This window comes from Zophobas morio, unplaced genomic scaffold (assembly GCF_036711695.1).
Source record: "Zophobas morio isolate AGI-343-1 ecotype UQ-CSIRO unplaced genomic scaffold, CSIRO_AGI_Zmor_V1 ptg000025l, whole genome shotgun sequence".
Lineage (NCBI taxonomy): Eukaryota > Metazoa > Arthropoda > Insecta > Coleoptera > Tenebrionidae > Zophobas > Zophobas morio.
The window spans coordinates 623,289-641,072 of NW_026972130.1; the positions used below are offsets into that span (position 1 = coordinate 623,289).

General features: G+C 47.9%; 6 protein-coding genes across 6 annotated transcripts; 3 read left to right on the forward strand and 3 right to left on the reverse strand.

Annotated features, from left to right (window-relative positions):
- The first annotated feature begins 19 nt into the window (after positions 1-19).
- Positions 20-468, forward strand: LOC135135861 (histone H3). Its single transcript, XM_064064980.1, has one exon. The coding sequence runs from the start codon at positions 20-22 to the stop codon at positions 428-430; it is 411 nt and encodes a 136-aa protein (XP_063921050.1). The 3' UTR covers positions 431-468.
- A 411-nt stretch (positions 469-879) lies between these two features.
- On the reverse strand, positions 880-1,665 carry LOC135135949 (late histone H1-like). The gene has a single exon (XM_064065078.1). The coding sequence runs from the start codon at positions 1,663-1,665 to the stop codon at positions 880-882; it is 786 nt and encodes a 261-aa protein (XP_063921148.1).
- Positions 1,666-13,798: 12,133 nt separating this feature from the next.
- Positions 13,799-17,514, forward strand: LOC135135763 (histone H3). Its single transcript, XM_064064884.1, has 2 exons — positions 13,799-13,811; positions 17,102-17,514. Exon 2 carries the CDS (start codon positions 17,104-17,106, stop codon positions 17,512-17,514), a length of 411 nt encoding a protein of 136 aa, XP_063920954.1. The 5' UTR covers positions 13,799-13,811; positions 17,102-17,103.
- Positions 14,305-14,695, reverse strand: LOC135135759 (histone H2B). Its single transcript, XM_064064881.1, has one exon. The coding sequence runs from the start codon at positions 14,693-14,695 to the stop codon at positions 14,324-14,326; it is 372 nt and encodes a 123-aa protein (XP_063920951.1). The 3' UTR covers positions 14,305-14,323.
- LOC135135757 (histone H2A) lies at positions 15,532-15,906 on the forward strand. Its single transcript, XM_064064879.1, has one exon. It carries the CDS (start codon positions 15,532-15,534, stop codon positions 15,904-15,906), a length of 375 nt encoding a protein of 124 aa, XP_063920949.1.
- On the reverse strand, positions 16,324-16,812 carry LOC135135760 (histone H4). The gene has a single exon (XM_064064882.1). The coding sequence runs from the start codon at positions 16,810-16,812 to the stop codon at positions 16,501-16,503; it is 312 nt and encodes a 103-aa protein (XP_063920952.1). The 3' UTR covers positions 16,324-16,500.
- Positions 17,515-17,784: the final 270 nt, after the last annotated feature.

A 17,784-nucleotide genomic window follows, 5' to 3' on the forward strand; every position in this document is an offset into this window, starting at 1 on the left:
TTTCGCTTATTTTTTCGAAATGGCAAGAACAAAACAGACCGCTCGTAAATCTACGGGAGGAAAAGCCCCCAGAAAACAGCTCGCCACTAAGGCCGCGAGAAAAAGCGCACCGGCGACCGGCGGCGTCAAGAAACCCCATCGTTACAGGCCCGGAACCGTCGCTCTCCGAGAGATCCGTCGTTATCAGAAGAGCACCGAACTTTTGATCCGCAAACTGCCCTTCCAACGTCTCGTCAGGGAGATCGCCCAGGACTTCAAGACCGACTTGCGTTTCCAGAGTTCCGCCGTGATGGCTCTCCAGGAAGCTAGCGAAGCTTACCTCGTCGGTCTCTTCGAAGATACCAACTTGTGCGCCATCCACGCCAAACGCGTCACCATCATGCCCAAAGACATCCAGCTGGCGAGACGCATTCGCGGAGAAAGAGCTTAAAAAAAAAAATCGACCGACCATCAATCACACCGTCATCTCTCAACTGTCAGTTCTCTTTTCGAAAGAGACAAAAAAATCGGTTCTTTTCAGAACCTCAATATTTTTCCTAACGAATAAAAAATTAAGCAACTTTTTCGAGAATAGAATCGTTCGAAAACTTAAATAAAAGATAAAAAATTAAAATTAAGGCATGCAAATTCATTCATTCATTCATTCATTCAAATCAATCTTATCAATCATTTATTTCTTTCTTTCTTTCTTTCTTTCTTTCATTCATTCATTCATTCATTATTCGATTTATATGGTCGAGCGAAAATTTTAATTCGTTTGAAAAAAATTTGTGGCCCTGAAAAGGGCCATTTATGCGTGCCCCTTCGTCGATATGTACGATCGGAGCACCGCCGGGAAACAACAACAACGACGTCGTCGTCATCATCTTCTTCGAACGCTCACTTTTTTCTTTTCGGAGAAGCGGCTTTCTTCGCTTTGGCGGAGACGGCCTTGGTGGACTTGGGTTTCGGAGCTTTCGGTTTCTTCGTGGGTCCGGCCTTGTTAGATCTTTTCGCTTTCGAAGGAGATTTCGCCTTCGACGCCGCTCTGGCGGCAGCGGCGGCGGCGGCCTTCTTCTCTGCGGCGGAGGCGCTGGCAGCGGCGGCGGCGGCCTTCTTCGCTTTGGCCACGGAAGCGGTCTTCTTTTCGGCGGCGGCCTTTTTCGCTTTCGGCGCGGTCTTCTTCGAAACCTTAGAAGCCGCCTTCTCGCCGGCGGCGGCGGCGGCTCCGGCGGAAGCGCGTTTTCCCGCGCCTATCGCGGCTTTCTTCGTCCTGCCGGCGCCGGATTTCCTCTTCCTTTCGGCGGCGGAGGCGGCGGCTTTGGCACCGCCGGCGGTCGTGGAGGCCAACTTGAAAGAACCGGAAGCACCTTTGCCTTTCGTCTGGACGAGGGAACCGGAAGCGACGGCGCCTTTCAGGTATTTCTTGATGAACGGAGCAACTTTTTCGGCGTCGACCTTGTAGTTGGCGGCGACGAATTTTTTGATGGCCTGGAGGGACGATCCGCCGCGTTCTTTCAAACCTTTGATGGCGTTGGTCACCATCTCCGAAGTCGGCGGATGGGAAGGTTTGCTCCTGGGATTCTTCGCTTTCTTTTCCTTCTTGGCGTGAGGCGTTCCGGCGGAGGAGGCGGCGGCCGAAGCTGTCACCGCGGCGGAAGCTGTTTGATTTTCTACGTCTGCCATTTTACCGAACAACTGATTGTTTTTGTTATTAAAAAAAGTCGATGGTTATCGGTCGCACGATCGAATTTGAATAGTGGCGAAAACGGTTACGGTTAAATTTACGGTTAAATCATTTATTCAAGCATTTACGGTTACATTGTTTCCTTAAGATATTTACATGTCAGTGGGGCGCTGCTGAGGCTTAGGGCCTTTTCAGCGCTGGGCTAATTTAACATTGTTGGGTTGGAATTTAACTTACTAGTACTTAAGATATTTCATTTACAGTGTGGTGGGCTTAAATAAATATTTACATGTCAAGGGTTATCTAACTATTTCCTATTGATCTAATTAATCTAAGCGTATGATGGGTCCTTGGTCCTTGGGGGTGGGTGTTCATCCTGCATCCTGGTCCTGGAGGGCTGGAAGCTGAAAGAGAACGGTGGTGTGTTGTCGTCGTTGTCGTCGTCGGGTGGTCGTCGGTGTCCAAGTCCAGGTGTCGGTGGTGGGTCTGGGGGGGAGGGGCGGCGAAGTGGCTGTGTCGGGGGCGGGGACGTCAGCGTCCTCGCAGCGATATCGGCGTTTGCTCAACTAGTTCCTGGAGAGCCTGAGGGAGATCAGGGTACAGGGTTTCTAGGAGAGCGGTGGGTGCGTGTTTAAATTTGTTTTTGGGGACTCGCGGCAGGCGGTGTAATAAGCGGTTGTTAGCGGCTGGGTATTTGTAGGAGGTGTGTAAGTTACCGATGGCTATGGTGTTGTTGCTGTTAAGTGTGCGTTTGACGTAGTTTTGCTGGAGGGTTTTTAAGCGATCGGGGATGGGAGTAGCGTTTGTACGCTGGTATACGTGCATTGACGGGAATCTTGGGTGGAGTCTAAAAGCTCGTCGGAGGATTTTTCTTTCGCATGCTGTTATTTTGTGTAGGGATTTTTTGGAGAGGGTCGCGTAGATTGGGGCCCGGTAGTCGATAATTGGGCGGATAAAGGTGTTGTAGGTGTGTTTTAGGGTTTGGGGATTGCAACCGTGGATACGGCCGCGTATTAGGGATAGGAGGTTAGAGCGGTTTCGGATTTTTTTGAGGGTAGTTTCTAGGTCGGGGGTTAGGGAGCAGTTGTCGGAAAAGGTTATGCCCAAATATCTGACTGTTTTGTGTTGTGGAATTTGTTCGGCATGCAGTGTTAATCGCGATTGTGTAAATTTGTGTCTTTTCGAGGTTGCACCAGGATATGTCATGCAGATGGATTGGGATTTTATGGGGTTGGGTTTGACTCGCCAGTTGTTGGCCCACGCCTCGTATCGCCGGAGTGCTTCCTGGATGGTGGAGGTGGCTCGTTCGGGGTCTCGGTGGGATGTCCAGAACGCGGTGTCGTCGGCGAACATCCTCGTCTTGGTCCTGGGGGTATCTGTAATGGGAAAGTCACTGCAGTATATGGAGTATAGAATGGGTGAGAGCACGGAGCCTTGAGGAACTCCGGCACGGATGTTGACAGGTTGGGAGAGTGAGTTTTGGATTTTGATTCTGCAGGTTCGGTTATGTAGGAATGAGTCTAATAGAGTTATGAACTGGGGATTTACTCGGAGTTTGATGAGTTTGTGGATAAGTCCGTCGTGCCAAACCCGGTCGAATGCACGTTCTATGTCCAGGAAGACGGCGACCGTGCACTCTTTGAGATTGGCGAATCGAGTGGAATCGGTGTGAAGCTCTAGAATGGGGTTCATTGTGGATCGTTGCGAGCGGAATCCGAATTGTTGTTGAGGGATGATATTATTTGTTTCCAGGAAGTCTTTTAGTCGGTTAGTGAGAATCTTTTCGAAGATTTTTCCTGTGATATTTAGTAGAGATATGGGGCGATAAGAGAGTGGGTTATGGGGGTTTTTGCCTGGTTTGGGGATCATGATTGTGGAGGCTTGCTTCCATGAAGTTGGAAAATATGAGGCGTTCAGACAGTTGTTGTATATGGTGGTCAGGGCTTGGGTTGCTGGTGGCGGAAGATTTTTTAGAAGTGTCGCCTTGATTTGGTCTGGCCCTGGGGCTTTGGAGTTTTTTAGGTATTTGATGTGGGATTCAACTTCATGAAGGGAGATTTCGTTCGTCAGGTCGTTGTCGTTGTCGGGGACATGCATGTTGAGAAGGGCTAGGGGGTGGAAGGGTTGTTCCCGGAACTCTTGCACTTCTTCGGAGACTGAGTTGAAGAACTCGTGATTGAAGTTTGGGTCGAGGGGAATTTCGTGGATTTCTTGGAGTGTTTGAGCGAAGGCATTGCTCTTTTCTTCGGGGGTGGAGAGGAAAGTGCCGTTTTGGATTAAGTGTGTTGTGTTTTGTGTTTTTTGTCCGGTGAGTATTTTAAATTTGTCCCAGAATTTTTTTCCGTCGCGGTAGTCTAATTTTGCGCAGGTGTTCGACCACTGTTCTTCCCGATATTGATTGATGTCGCGTCTTATTTGGGCGTTTAGTCTGTTGAATATGGGTTTTAACTGGGGGTTACGTGTTCGCGTGATTTCTCTGTATACTTGTCGTTTTTGTTTTATTAGGTTTAGGATGCGCGGAGGCAGTGGTCTTTTGTTTATCGGAACGCGTTTGAGTGGTATGGCAATTTCTTTCGCGGCTAAAATGGTGTTTGTGATTAGTGTTATTTGGTTATCAATTTCGTTTGAGTCGCGGGTTATGTTGATTTCTGGCAGATTTTCGGTGATGTGTCGTTGGTATTTTGCCCAGTCGGCGTGTTTATTGTCGTGTATTGTTATATAGGATGGGGGTGGTGGTGGGGCCGGTATTAAAAGTTGGGCTGTTAGGGGTAAGTGGTCTGAAGTGACCGTTGTTCCGATGTGACATTTCGGGTTGAATTTGGGTGTTAGGCTTTCTGAAATAATGATGTGGTCCGGAATTGATTCGCCATGGTGGTTGATTAGGGTGGGTAGCCTGTTTTCGAGGCGGCAGATCGGGTAGTTGAGAAGGTGGTTGGCCAATTTTCTACCGTTGGGGTTCGTGGCGGTGTCGCCAAAGTCCATGTGTCTACAGTTAAGATCGCCGATTAAAATGGCATTGGGGATCTGCGAGGCGTATTGCACAAGAAGAGTGGAGATAGTGTGCTTGGGCGGATTGTAGTGGCAGATTATGGTGAACGAAATATCGGCAATTAAAACGTTTGCGGCAATGGCTTCGAGATTGGCGAGGTTTGGTGGTAGGTCATGCTCGGTGGATGGGAATTTGTTTGAGATGATCAAGGCTGTACCGCGGGCATTGTCCATGACTGAGGGTTTGTGGTAGGTGACAAAATGTGGAATTTTTAATTGACGTTTGGTTTTGGTTTCGGTGACAGCGAGAATGTGGATGTTATCTGTCTCGATGAGATTTTTCAGAGCATGGATTTTGTGGGTTGCACTATTGATGTTAATAGTGCATATATTAATATGGGGCGGGTTTTGGGTCAGTGGGGGAGGAGGAGTGGATGCCACACGCTGGGAGGGGGCCCCAGCGTGCGGCGGGATAGGAGTTACATGCATGTCTGGTGTGTTTATCATTAGCCGTCAAATGTGAAGTGGAGGAGACGACCCGAGTGGTTAATTCGGGTCGTGAGGTTGAAGATCATGCGGGACGCGTCCTGGATGGCTTGCTGGGTTTTGGGGCGGATAAGGGGGAATAAGTCAAAAAGGGTTTTGGTTGTGAAGGCGATGAGGGCCTTCGCGTGGATTTGGGATAGGTTGATTTCATCGGGGGTTTCGTCGGTGATGTCGACAGGGTCGGCGAATTCTGATGGTGGGTCAATGATTACCGTGGGAAGTGTCTGTGTTTCATCTGTCACTGTCAGTTTCAGAAATTCTGGGCATTTCCGGGACCATGCAGGGTGGGGGCCTTTACAGAAGGGGCATTCGGGTTCTTGTTTGGGGCATTTGTTGGGGGCATGTGTGTCGGAGCATCGGGGGCAGATGGGCTTTTGGGCGCACTCGGAGGCTTGGTGCCCTAAAGTGAAGCATTTTGTGCATTGGACGGGGGTTGGTGGTGGTGGGTTGGAGGGCTCGCACCTATGGAGGCGGCCAAAGAGGGCGATGCCGTCGGTTAAGAGACCGTCGATGGTGGCAACATCGTCGGAGATGAGTCGGATGAGTGGGGTGGGCTTGTTTGTCTTTCTTGAGACGATGCGCCACATTTTGTGGATTTTGAGGTGTGGGGCACTGAGGAGAATGTCGCGCTCTTCGATGTCGAGGTCGACGTCTTTGATAACTATGGAGAAAAGGGGAGCTTTTTTAGCAGGGGATAGAATTTTTTGGGGCCGATTAATTGGTTTGAGTGTGATCCTGGCGTCGACACAGGCTACACGGAGGCGGGCTTCGAAATTTGCTGCTAGCTCGGAGTGGGTGATTAGGAGACAAGAGCGGTTGTGGTTGACCTTCAGAGTTTCGATGTCTCTGAGGAGGAGGTGGCTGGTTAAAATAGCATAGAACTGCTTTTGGGTTGCGACGGGTTGGGGGATGTTCTGAATTGTGTATTTGAAGAGGTCTGGGTTGGGTGTGGTGGAGCGGAGGGTTGTTACAGATTCGGCCGGGGATGATCGACCTGAACCCGTTGAGACCGAGGTCATCGACTGTGTCGGAGAGGTGGTCTGGGCGGTGGGTTTGGGTTGGTTGTGGAGGAGGGCATTAATATAATTTGGATTTGACCCACCTGGTGTTGTCGTTATCGGCATCGTGGTTTGAGTTGATGACGTGGGGGCTGCTGCTGATGTTGGGGCTGCCGGGGGGGCGGCTGGTGGAGCTACGGCTGCGGTGATGGCTGCTGTGGCTTCTGCTGCTGGGGAGCGGGCTGCGGCGCGGCCTGACGTGGCGGGTGGCTTCGTCGGCGGGGCCTTGACGGTGGTGGAGTTGCTGCGGAGACTGCGGCTACTAGAAGGCATCCTTCTTCTTCGATGCGGAGATCGAAACTGTGGCGAAAACGACGTCTAAGTGTCCCCGACGTAAACCAAGCGGACTGTAAACTAAACGCGCGACTTTGACGGAATTCGCTCGAAATCGGCGGCCTCGCGCTCGACTTTCGGGTGATGACATCGTTCTCTTTTCGCCGTCACCACCGCCTCCTTGTCGTTAGACGGACGAAACACGGCCTCAGACCTTCCTCGACGTTTATTCGAGTATTTTTCGACGAAGCGGGAATCGGCGAATCGGCAGGGCGTCCGTCCGGACGCTCGCTCGAAGAAGACCTTGTCAAAAGTCGAACAACGTACCGAAGGTGGACGTCGACGCTCCGACGTCCGTCGTCGCCGCCACCGTGACGACGCTTCGACGAGGTGAGCCTCCGTCCATGCTTTCCGGTTTTTTACACCCTCGGGGACGATCGGAAGACGTTTTCTCGTCAAAAAACGCCTCCGAAAGAGGCAAGGTACGGTCAAAATCGTCACCGCTTCGAAGCGACTCTTCCGATTTCGACGATCTCCTGGGGCACGGGGGGCTCCTTCGACGTAGATCGTCGAACGAAAACGACGGAACGGACTTTCGGCCGTCCTCCGGTGGCGGTCTCGTCTCTGTACGAGGATGGGAACATTAAAAATTTCCATGTCGAAGGCGCGACGAGATGATTCGGTCTCGTCGTTTCCTCGTACCTCGAAACGACGAGGAAATTCGGATTTTTTTTATTTTTTTCCGTACGAGATCGATCGACGATCGAAATTGCACGTCTGACGAAAATTTCCTTGCGGATTTTTCCAAAAGTTTCTTCGTTTCGAGTGTCGTTTTCGAGCCGGGACCGAGCGCGGAAACCCGCAGCACCGCACCGACGGCGAACGAAAATTCTTTCTTCGATTCACGTACGATACGTTTTCTGTCTTTCCTGTGGCCGCTTTTCATAGTTTTATTTTCTTTTTTTTTTCCTTCTTCTTTCGAAGATCTGAAAGACTACATTCTATGGAGTTTATTTAATCTATTATTGTTTACAGACGAACGAACTTCGAACTATTTTAACATCTTTCAACTATTATTTTTTAATTCAATTCACTTACACTTTCATTATTATATTATCAAGGCAAGTGTTTTTCAAAGCATTCATGAACCATCGAGATACGGCGAATTTATGACGGCGGTTGTTTGTAAAATATTGCAAATGCTGCTTTTTGGGTTATATTTATATATATGTTGTCCGGGACTTGTTTTTTACGTATATTTACGATTACATTCACACACAGGTGGCCAGGTGGCGGTAGGGTAATTAATCCGGCGGACGAAGATGGTTTATGGTTTGTTTTTACCTACGTCCGCCGTGATTGTGCCTTATGTGCCTGGTTCGTCTCTTTGTCGGTCTTGTCGTCCTTTCCCTATCCTGTCGGTGGCATTCGTCTGTTAGTTGTACGTGCGTGATGTGCTTGTTTGTTTGTTTGTTTTGTATTTTGTGTTGCAGACCGCTGCGCTGTGCTGCGCTCCTCGATCTTTGATGTTCGTTCGTCGGATCTTGGCACTTTTGCTTCGACGTTTCGACTTCTCGGATCCATTTCTACTCATTTTTTACCCTTATCATCAGGCAACGGCCATACCACGTTGATAGCACCGGTTCTCGTCCAGTTCGCCAGCACGGCTCATTGGAGTCAGACGTGTCGCGGTGTTTTGCTGAGAATCAAAGAAACAAAGTCCTTTGTGTGCAAGTGCCGCCGCCTTTGAAATCCGAAGCCGGAAACAGTCCGACAAACGAACACCTGCAGTGCAGTGCGGTATTCGTTCCAACATACAAACAAACAAACACGCAAGCGAGTACCGCAACAAGACGTGAGTTAATGAGTGTAATCCCAGACATTGCCGACAATGCTGCACCTGCAAATGCAGCAAATAACATCGTGTTCGCGGAAACAACACCTGCGATTGATTCAGTAACACTCGCGTCGGCACCGCCTTTGTCGGCGAATCAATTAGCACAGATAGCAGAGCTCCCGAACCCTGCTAAGCAACTAATAAATAAAACGACCGCGATTCGTGCGAAACGAAAAGACATTTCACCGTACAGGCGTGCTCCTATCGGTGACCCCCAGGACTCAAAGCCAATCAGAATTATTTCTGAGGTGGCTTTCAAACCCATCATGTGCTCCACAGACACCGAGGTGGGCACCGGTGACCTCGACGGCTGGTCATCCGATAAAACTGAATGGAGCTTTGTCAGGAGACGGGCTCACGTCGAAATGATCAACACGGATGTGACTCAACAGAGTCAATCACAATCAGAAGCGACGTCTAGCGCAGAGCAGCCACCCCAAAATAAAAAACGGGAACAGTTCCCGCCCCTTCCGCCACCATTGAAATTAAAAAATAGATACACGCCCCTGGAAAAAATGGAAACGGATGCAGCAACCGTAAAACCCAATAAAACGACCCCAGCATTGCCCAAACAAAAACCACCCCCAGTCATCATCCTGCATGGGCAGCCGGAAGACCACAAGGCCTTCCAAAAACTATTAACAGACACAGCAAAAGGCGGATACACCCTAAAATACACTAAAAGGCGAACCACCATTCAAGTCGCCAACAAAAGAGATTGGGAATCTCTCTCAAGACAACTGGAGACGCAGGAAATCAGCCATCATACGTACACGTGCGTCGAAGACAAGACGCACGGTTTTGTACTAAAAGGTTTGGACTTTGAGCCTGAAATCGAAGACCTGAAGGACGAGCTGCGGGAGGAAAACATCCCCTGCGAGAAATTGTACAAAATGAGAGGGACTAAAAGACCAGCTTACCTCATCATTACAACCAAAGATGTGACGCTTGCCCAACTGCAAAGACATAAATACATAATCCTCAACACACGAGTCACGTGGGAGAGGCACTATAATAATAGGAAAATCACGCAATGCCACACATGCCAAGAATGGGGTCATGCAACTTTAAACTGTAGAAGCAAACCTAAATGTCTAAAGTGTGCAGGGCCCCACCGAGTAGCCGACTGTGATCCTGACCTAGTAAACCTGAAATGCGCGAACTGCGACGGGAACCACTCGGCCAACAATCCAAACTGCCCCACATACGTGAGGAAAATACAAGAGTTAAAGAAAAACGAAGAACCTCCGAAGAAATTCATCGAAGCACCACCACCGAAATCAAATCCCTGGCGTAAACTGCCCGCCACCCCAGCCAACACCGCCACAACTGGAACCTCCAACGCGACCATCGCCCACACCAGACCGCAGCAGGGACACCCCCAACAACGCACCCCGACGAAGTGTAGTGCACCCAACAGTGTCAGTGCCGCGACACGTGAATGTGCCGACCTGTTCAGTGCGCTAACTGATCTAAAAGCGGCGTGCAACCTGAGTGAAATGGTGCGGGCGATAAATGATCTAAATGCGCTACTAAAAGGCGCAAGCACGAAAGCGGAGAAATTCTTAATCTTCACACAATTTACGGAACAACTCGACAAATACGACATATAAATTCACGACAAAACTGACGATTACTTACTGGAACGCTGACGGACTTAACAACAAACTGGCCTCTCTGATAGCATTCATGTCCACCCACAAGGTGGACGTGATGCTCATCGGGGAGACCAAACTGACACAGACTGACAAATTACAAATTAAAAACTACAGGACATACAGACGAGACAGACAAGCACTACACCGAGGCGGGGGAGTTGCGATACTAATAAAAGATGACATCCCGCACACCCAAATTAACATATTAAACACGTCAGTGGAGGTGATAGCAGTTCAATTAAAATCCAAACACGTTATAGCATGCGGATACAATAGGCCGACAAATTACTTCACAACGCGTGATCTTGACGCAATCTTTGAAACTGGAGATAAAGTAGTACTAGCGGCCGACCTGAATGCGCGCCACACTTCGTGGAATTGCCGCCGAAATAACAGGAACGGCAACAAGCTGAACGAATACTACGAGAACAGCGACGTTCGCATTCATTTCACGGCCGAACCAACACACTTTCCCTACAATGGTGGGGAGCCGTCAACCATCGACCTTGTTCTAACAAAGGGCGGGTTGGGCGTCGAGCGACCATGCACCATCGTGACGCTCGATTCCGATCATGACCCAGTTAAAATTGAGCTGCCGAGACAGTTCCGCGAAAAACGCGACAAAACAAAAACAAACTACGACAAGACGGACTGGAAACAATACAGACGGATACTGAACGACCTTGTGACAATTAACAACGACATCCGTACTACGACCGACATTGAGAACGCGACAAACGACCTTGCACGTGCGATCGAGAAGGCCAAGCGGAAATGCTCGCGTACGCACAAGTTACAACTGGGTCACGACTCTGGCGTAAACGACGAAGTTGTAACCTTGATCGCACAACGCAACCGACAAAGACGCAGATGGCAACGTACAGGACTGCCGACATACAAAGACAACGCTGCGGAGCTGTCTCGGCAAATCAGAGAAAAAATCAAACAGAACAAGGTCGACGGCTGGAAAACAAAAATAGCAAAGCTCAATGTCAGGGACGGCTCGTTATTTAACCTAACTAAAATATTAAAGAAAAAGCCGAAACCCATCGGCAACATCAAAGTCGGTGGAAACGTGGCCGTGACAGACCGTGAGAAAGCCGAACTGATAGCTGACTTTTACGAAAACGTACATGACCTACAGACGAACGACCCGACTAAAATGACGAACAAACAAAACCGAATTATGAACAAAATTAAAGAATTTGCAAACAACGACCTTGACCTCGACATGGACTACTACAAAAGCAATTTGTGTAGCCCGAAAGAGGTACATGACATTATAAGAAAGCTGCCGACAAAGAAAGCACCAGGGCCGGACGGATTACACAATATCCTCCTGAAAAATATGCCCCGGAAAGCTGTCGTGCAGCTGCATTACATAATTAATGCCATAATTCGGCTCCAACATTTCCCGAGGCTGTTCAAGGAGGCCGTCGTCATCCCAATCCCTAAAAAGGGCAAGGATGACAGCGACCCCGGCAACTATCGCCCCATCTCCCTACTGAACAGTCTCGGAAAAGCGACTGAAAAAATCCTACTGACAAGACTCATTAGACTCGACGAAAAACTAAAAATGACACCAGACGTTCAGTTCGGCTTTCGAGCGGCCCACAACACCACGCAACAAGTTGCGCGGATAGTCACGGCCACAGTTAATAACTTTAACCGAAACAAGAAAACAGTACTAGCACTCCTAGACATTGAGAAGGCATTCGACAGGGTATGGCTGGAGGGCCTCATCCATAAGCTTCTGGAATACGGGGTTCCGACAAATTTCGCAAAACTAATTCACTCGTACCTATCGGACAGGCAACTGCAGGTCCGAGTAGGTAACGAGTTATCGAACAGCAGACCAATCAGGGCCGGAGTTCCCCAAGGTTCGGTCCTGGGTCCCAAACTGTTCAATATCTACATATCGGACATCCCGTCATTTGCAAAAACGGAGCTGGGGCTGTACGCCGATGACACGGCCATCTTCGCGCATTCTTTTAGCTCGGAGGTGGCCGCCCGGCAAGTGCAGCTGCACTTGAACGTCCTCCAGCCCTACTTTGACGAATGGCTCATTAAAGCCAACCCAAACAAAACGGAAGTGATCAACCTAAACCGACACTTTACCAATAACAAAATTATCACTCCGGTAAAAATGCAGAACGTCAAAATCGCCCCCTCGCCCCATGTCAAATACCTCGGCGTTACCCTTGACACCAGACTGACTTTCAAAAAACACCTTGACAAGACATTAACGACAGCCAACGGGACGCTAAGGCAACTTTACGCCCTCATGGCAAAGGACAACGGACTCTCGACTGACAATAAATTGACAATTTACCGAACGATTATCAGGCCCATACTAACATACGCCGCACCCGTCTGGTGCGGCGTATCAAAATCAAATTTCACGCGCCTGGAAAGATTCCAAAATAAGTGCCTAAGACTAATCACCAACTCGGACAGATACCGACAAATACGAGACATGCTGGACCAGACAGGACTTGAAACTTTACGCGAACACACGGACAAAATTGCTGAAAAATTCTATCGGACACAACTAGACCACAACAAATTACTCAAAAACATGACAAACACTCACAAAGACGCCGACACGCACAAACATAAACGACCGTTCGACCGACTCGACCTTGACTAACGAGACCACGATTACAGCTAAACACTCGGGAAATTCTGAGAAATTCTCCGCCGGCGTGCACGTGCGCGCATTGTACATACTGTATAAATTGTAAATAGCTAGATTAGGATAGGTTAGGAATGTAAATATTAGGTTAGGGTAGAATAGGAAAATTGAACCGGAGTTTTTGTATTCTTTTCTCCGGGATAACACAAACGAAATGTCACAACAATTAAGAAACCGAGAATGTACAAATAAAATATCTTAAGTTGAAATACAATAAAATAATGGAATGTCATGCAATAATTTGGATATGCACCAAACAGAAAATAAATTGTTAAGAGGGCGACAAACCGTCTCTCGAGTTGTAAACAACAGGAATTTTTAATAAAGCTCTTTTGAATTTGAATTTGGTTCTCGTCCGATCACCGAAGTTAAGCAACGTCGGGCGCGGTCAGTACTTGGATGGGTGACCGCTTGGGAACACCGCGTGCCGTTGTCTTCTTCTTTTTGTTAAACTTTAGTTTTTAGTAAAAAAACGATGTGTTATTATAGTAAATCGTTAAGCTAGTTTTTAATTTAGAATTTAAGTTAGTCGCTAAGATTTTCCACTCGCGTCCTTCGACCCGAAATTTTCAAACACTCCGCTCCCTTCTCCCGACCGATTTTTTGTTTTTGTTTTGCCCTATCGCGAACACCCCCCTTATTCTTTTTTTTTTTTTTTTTTTTTTTTTTAAGTCCAAAAAAAAATTTACAAGTCCAGATCAGATCGAGGTGTCGCGTAACGACACTCTACTAGGTTTATAAAATAATGGATATTTATGTCTGCGACGATAAAATAAAATTTAAAGCACGACGAGAACTTATAAACGAACGCCGTACATGGACAACGAGATCAGAATCATTCAGGAAGACTCGAAAAGAAACGAATCGATGATTAAATATCTTTTAATTTGAAATTTATTCACGCTCGATCGTGAAAATGCAAAAAAACGGCCGTTTTGTTAGGAACATGCGTTATTTATCGTACGCGAGTTCCTCGAACAGACGGCCAGTATAGATTTGCATCAGTTTCGTAATTCTAGTATTAAAATAATGATAAAAAACGCGACCGTTTTCTTCTCGATCTTATGATTTCCTGATAAAATCGATCGTAGAGAGCACAGCGCTTCGTTATGAAGAAATAAATAATATAAATTCCTTCTTGCGGCGGGGGGAAAAAAAGAAAGAAAAAAAAAACAAGTACGTTCCCGTGACCTGACTTATTTACATATCGTATAAAAATCGATCGATAAAAATATATCGCTGTTTTTTAACATAGTTTCATTTCGAAAACCTCTAACCGAAATCGATCGTACGTACGTACGACGCGGACGGAATTTAAACATCGCACACCCCGAAACGAAAAGTATCATTTTATTCGTTCATTTAATAATCGAATAATAATAAAGGGGAAAGAAACATTCTCGAGGTTCGTTAATCTCTTATTTGTAAGGAATGCGATTTGTGGTTCTGAAAAGAACCGATTTGTTTGTTGTTGTTGTTGTTTTTTTTTTTTTTCCGGAAAGATGGACGACGGACGACGACAGAAATGATAACAAAATCATTCTACTTGGAGCTGGTGTACTTGGTGACGGCTTTGGTACCTTCGGAGACGGCGTGCTTGGCCAATTCACCGGGCAAGAGGAGACGTACGGCGGTCTGAATCTCCCTGCTGGTGATGGTCGAACGTTTGTTGTAGTGGGCGAGGCGGGAAGCTTCGGCGGCGATACGTTCGAAGATGTCGTTCACGAAACTGTTCATGATGGACATCGCCTTGCTCGAGATACCGGTGTCGGGATGTACTTGTTTCAACACCTTGTAGATGTAGATAGCGTAGCTCTCCTTCCTCCTGCGCTTCTTCTTCTTGTCGCTCTTCGAAATGTTCTTTTGGGCCTTTCCGGCCTTCTTGGCGGCTTTACCGCTAGTCTTGGGTGGCATCTTCGAATATTCGATAAGAGTTTAACAGAACAGAACAGAACGCAACGCTACGCTCGGTTCTCGACGAACGAATAAAAATATCACTTTTTTTTTTTTTTTTTTTTTTTTTTGGTGGAGGGGAAATGTCTACGCAGACCACCGTAATGGTTCTTGGCCTCTTCTGCGGCCTACGGTGGTACTGGGGGAATGGTTACCGCCCTAAAACCCCTCCTTCTTCTGCTCGGGTACCAGGACATTGTCCCTTACACCCACAACGCGCATCCCGGTAGACACAGCGGGAGCTGCGCTACCGAGCTCGGTTGAGCTATTGATTGCCTAGGAGTTGGCCCCCATCGTCGGCTCTTCCTCGCGGTCCTGCGGCCGGTGGAGAGATCTGAAACAGAAAAATGCGCTATGCGCTGGCGTTAGATGTGCAACACCTTGGAGGCGATGCGGTCGGGAAGTTGGGAAGGCCGGGAAAGGCCGGTCGGTGGAGACGGCAGGTGGTGTTACTTGCCGATTCGGTCTTCAAGCAGCGCCCTACGGGGCCGCTTGCGACTGGGGGGGGCTTCCTCGTCGAACTCGTAGTCGACGGCTTCTCGCACCAGGATTATAAAAATATCACCCCGCGTGCGACTACTTTTATAACGGACCGTCTACCGACTCAGGCCACGCCCATTCGTCCTAGCCTTCCTATGCGCCGAACTGAACCGACCGCACGGAGGGTATAAAGCCTAAGCCGCGACCGCCGGTCCGATACATAACCGAATAACGCAGCAGTCGATTACGTGTGTCGTCGCCGCTCGTCGCTCGCTCTTCTTGTTTATATTTCGTTTTTCGCAAGAAAATTAAAGAAAATGTCAGGACGTGGAAAGGGAGGAAAAGTCAAGGGAAAGGCGAAGTCCCGTTCGAGCCGTGCCGGTCTTCAGTTCCCCGTCGGCAGGATCCATCGTCTCCTCCGTAAAGGAAACTACGCCGAACGCGTCGGTGCCGGAGCTCCCGTCTACCTCGCCGCCGTCATGGAATATCTGGCCGCCGAAGTTCTCGAGTTGGCAGGAAACGCCGCCAGAGACAACAAGAAGACCAGGATCATTCCCAGACATTTGCAGTTGGCGATCAGGAACGACGAAGAGTTGAACAAGCTCCTTTCCGGAGTGACGATCGCCCAAGGCGGCGTTCTGCCCAACATCCAGGCGGTCCTCTTGCCCAAGAAGACCGAAAAGAAGCCTTAAACTCTTTTCATTTTTTTTAAAGAAACGGACCGGACGGACGACCGCTTTACCGAGAAAAAAAAAGAAAAACAACAACCCACATCATCGGCCCTTCTCAGGGCCACTAATTTTTTTCAAACGATTAAATGCTCGCAAACTTATCTTAATGGAAAACAAACAAAAAAAAATAATAGAAAGAAAGAAAAGTACTTTATATGACACGATATCGTTTTTCGATTCGAAAACGTTAATTTTTTTCTTATTGTTCGTTCATTTTTAAGCTTTCTCTCTGTCACTTCTCGTGAATTTTACTGCAAACGTTTAAAAATACGTGATTTTAATTTAATTTTTTTCCTTTTTCCATTTTATATCGTCATTATTATTTCTTTAAAAAAAACCAACACAACCAACCATTCATTCATTCATTCATTCATTCATTCATTATTTATTCTCGACATATAGTAAGCGAAATTTTTTATTCGTTAGAAAAATTTTGTGGTTCTGAAAAGAACCGTTTTTTTTTTTTCTCCGATCTCGTTTGTTGTCGTGGCGTATATACGGAAAAGTCAAAGAATCAAAATCAGCGACGATTAAATTTCTTGCTATTGCAAAAAATTAACCGCCGAAACCGTAGAGGGTGCGTCCTTGACGTTTCAAAGCGTAGACGACGTCCATGGCGGTGACGGTCTTACGTTTGGCGTGTTCGGTGTAGGTGACGGCGTCACGGATCACGTTCTCGAGGAACACCTTGAGGACGCCTCTGGTTTCTTCGTAGATCAACCCGGAGATACGTTTCACACCGCCGCGACGGGCCAATCTTCTGATGGCCGGTTTCGTTATGCCCTGGATGTTGTCGCGCAGGACTTTGCGATGACGTTTCGCGCCACCTTTTCCCAAGCCTTTGCCTCCTTTTCCTCTACCGGTCATCTTGGAATATCTTCGAAGAAGCTTGCGAGCGACGTGGATTCAGAACGGTGTTCGTAAGGGAACTGCGAAAATTACGAAATTCGGCGTCGTTTTATAACGTTCCCGAGCTACGCCCATTTCTGGTCCCGCTCGACCAATAGACACGCGCAGAGAGCGACTTTGTAGCGGTGAACGTTATATAAGGTTCGCCGCGAGCCCGTCGGCCGTTATTTCCAGTCAACGTGTTCGTAACGTCCGTCTGCTGCGTGTTCGTTCGTCGATCGATTTTAATCTTTCGCTTATTTTTTCGAAATGGCAAGAACAAAACAGACCGCTCGTAAATCTACGGGAGGAAAAGCCCCCAGAAAACAGCTCGCCACTAAGGCCGCGAGAAAAAGCGCACCGGCGACCGGCGGCGTCAAGAAACCCCATCGTTACAGGCCCGGAACCGTCGCTCTCCGAGAGATCCGTCGTTATCAGAAGAGCACCGAACTTTTGATCCGCAAACTGCCCTTCCAACGTCTCGTCAGGGAGATCGCCCAGGACTTCAAGACCGACTTGCGTTTCCAGAGTTCCGCCGTGATGGCTCTCCAGGAAGCTAGCGAAGCTTACCTCGTCGGTCTCTTCGAAGATACCAACTTGTGCGCCATCCACGCCAAACGCGTCACCATCATGCCCAAAGACATCCAGCTGGCGAGACGCATTCGCGGAGAAAGAGCTTAAAAAAAAAAAATCGACCGACCATCAATCACACCGTCATCTCTCAACTGTCAGTTCTCTTTTCGAAAGAGACAAAAAAATCGGTTCTTTTCAGAACCTCAATATTTTTCCTAACGAATAAAAAATTAAGCAACTTTTTCGAGAATCGAATCGTTCGAAAACTTAAATAAAAGATAAAAAATTAAAATTAAGGCATGCAAATTCATTCATTCATTCATTCAAATCAATCTTATCAATCATTTATTTCTTTCTTTCTTTCTTTCTTTCTTTCAT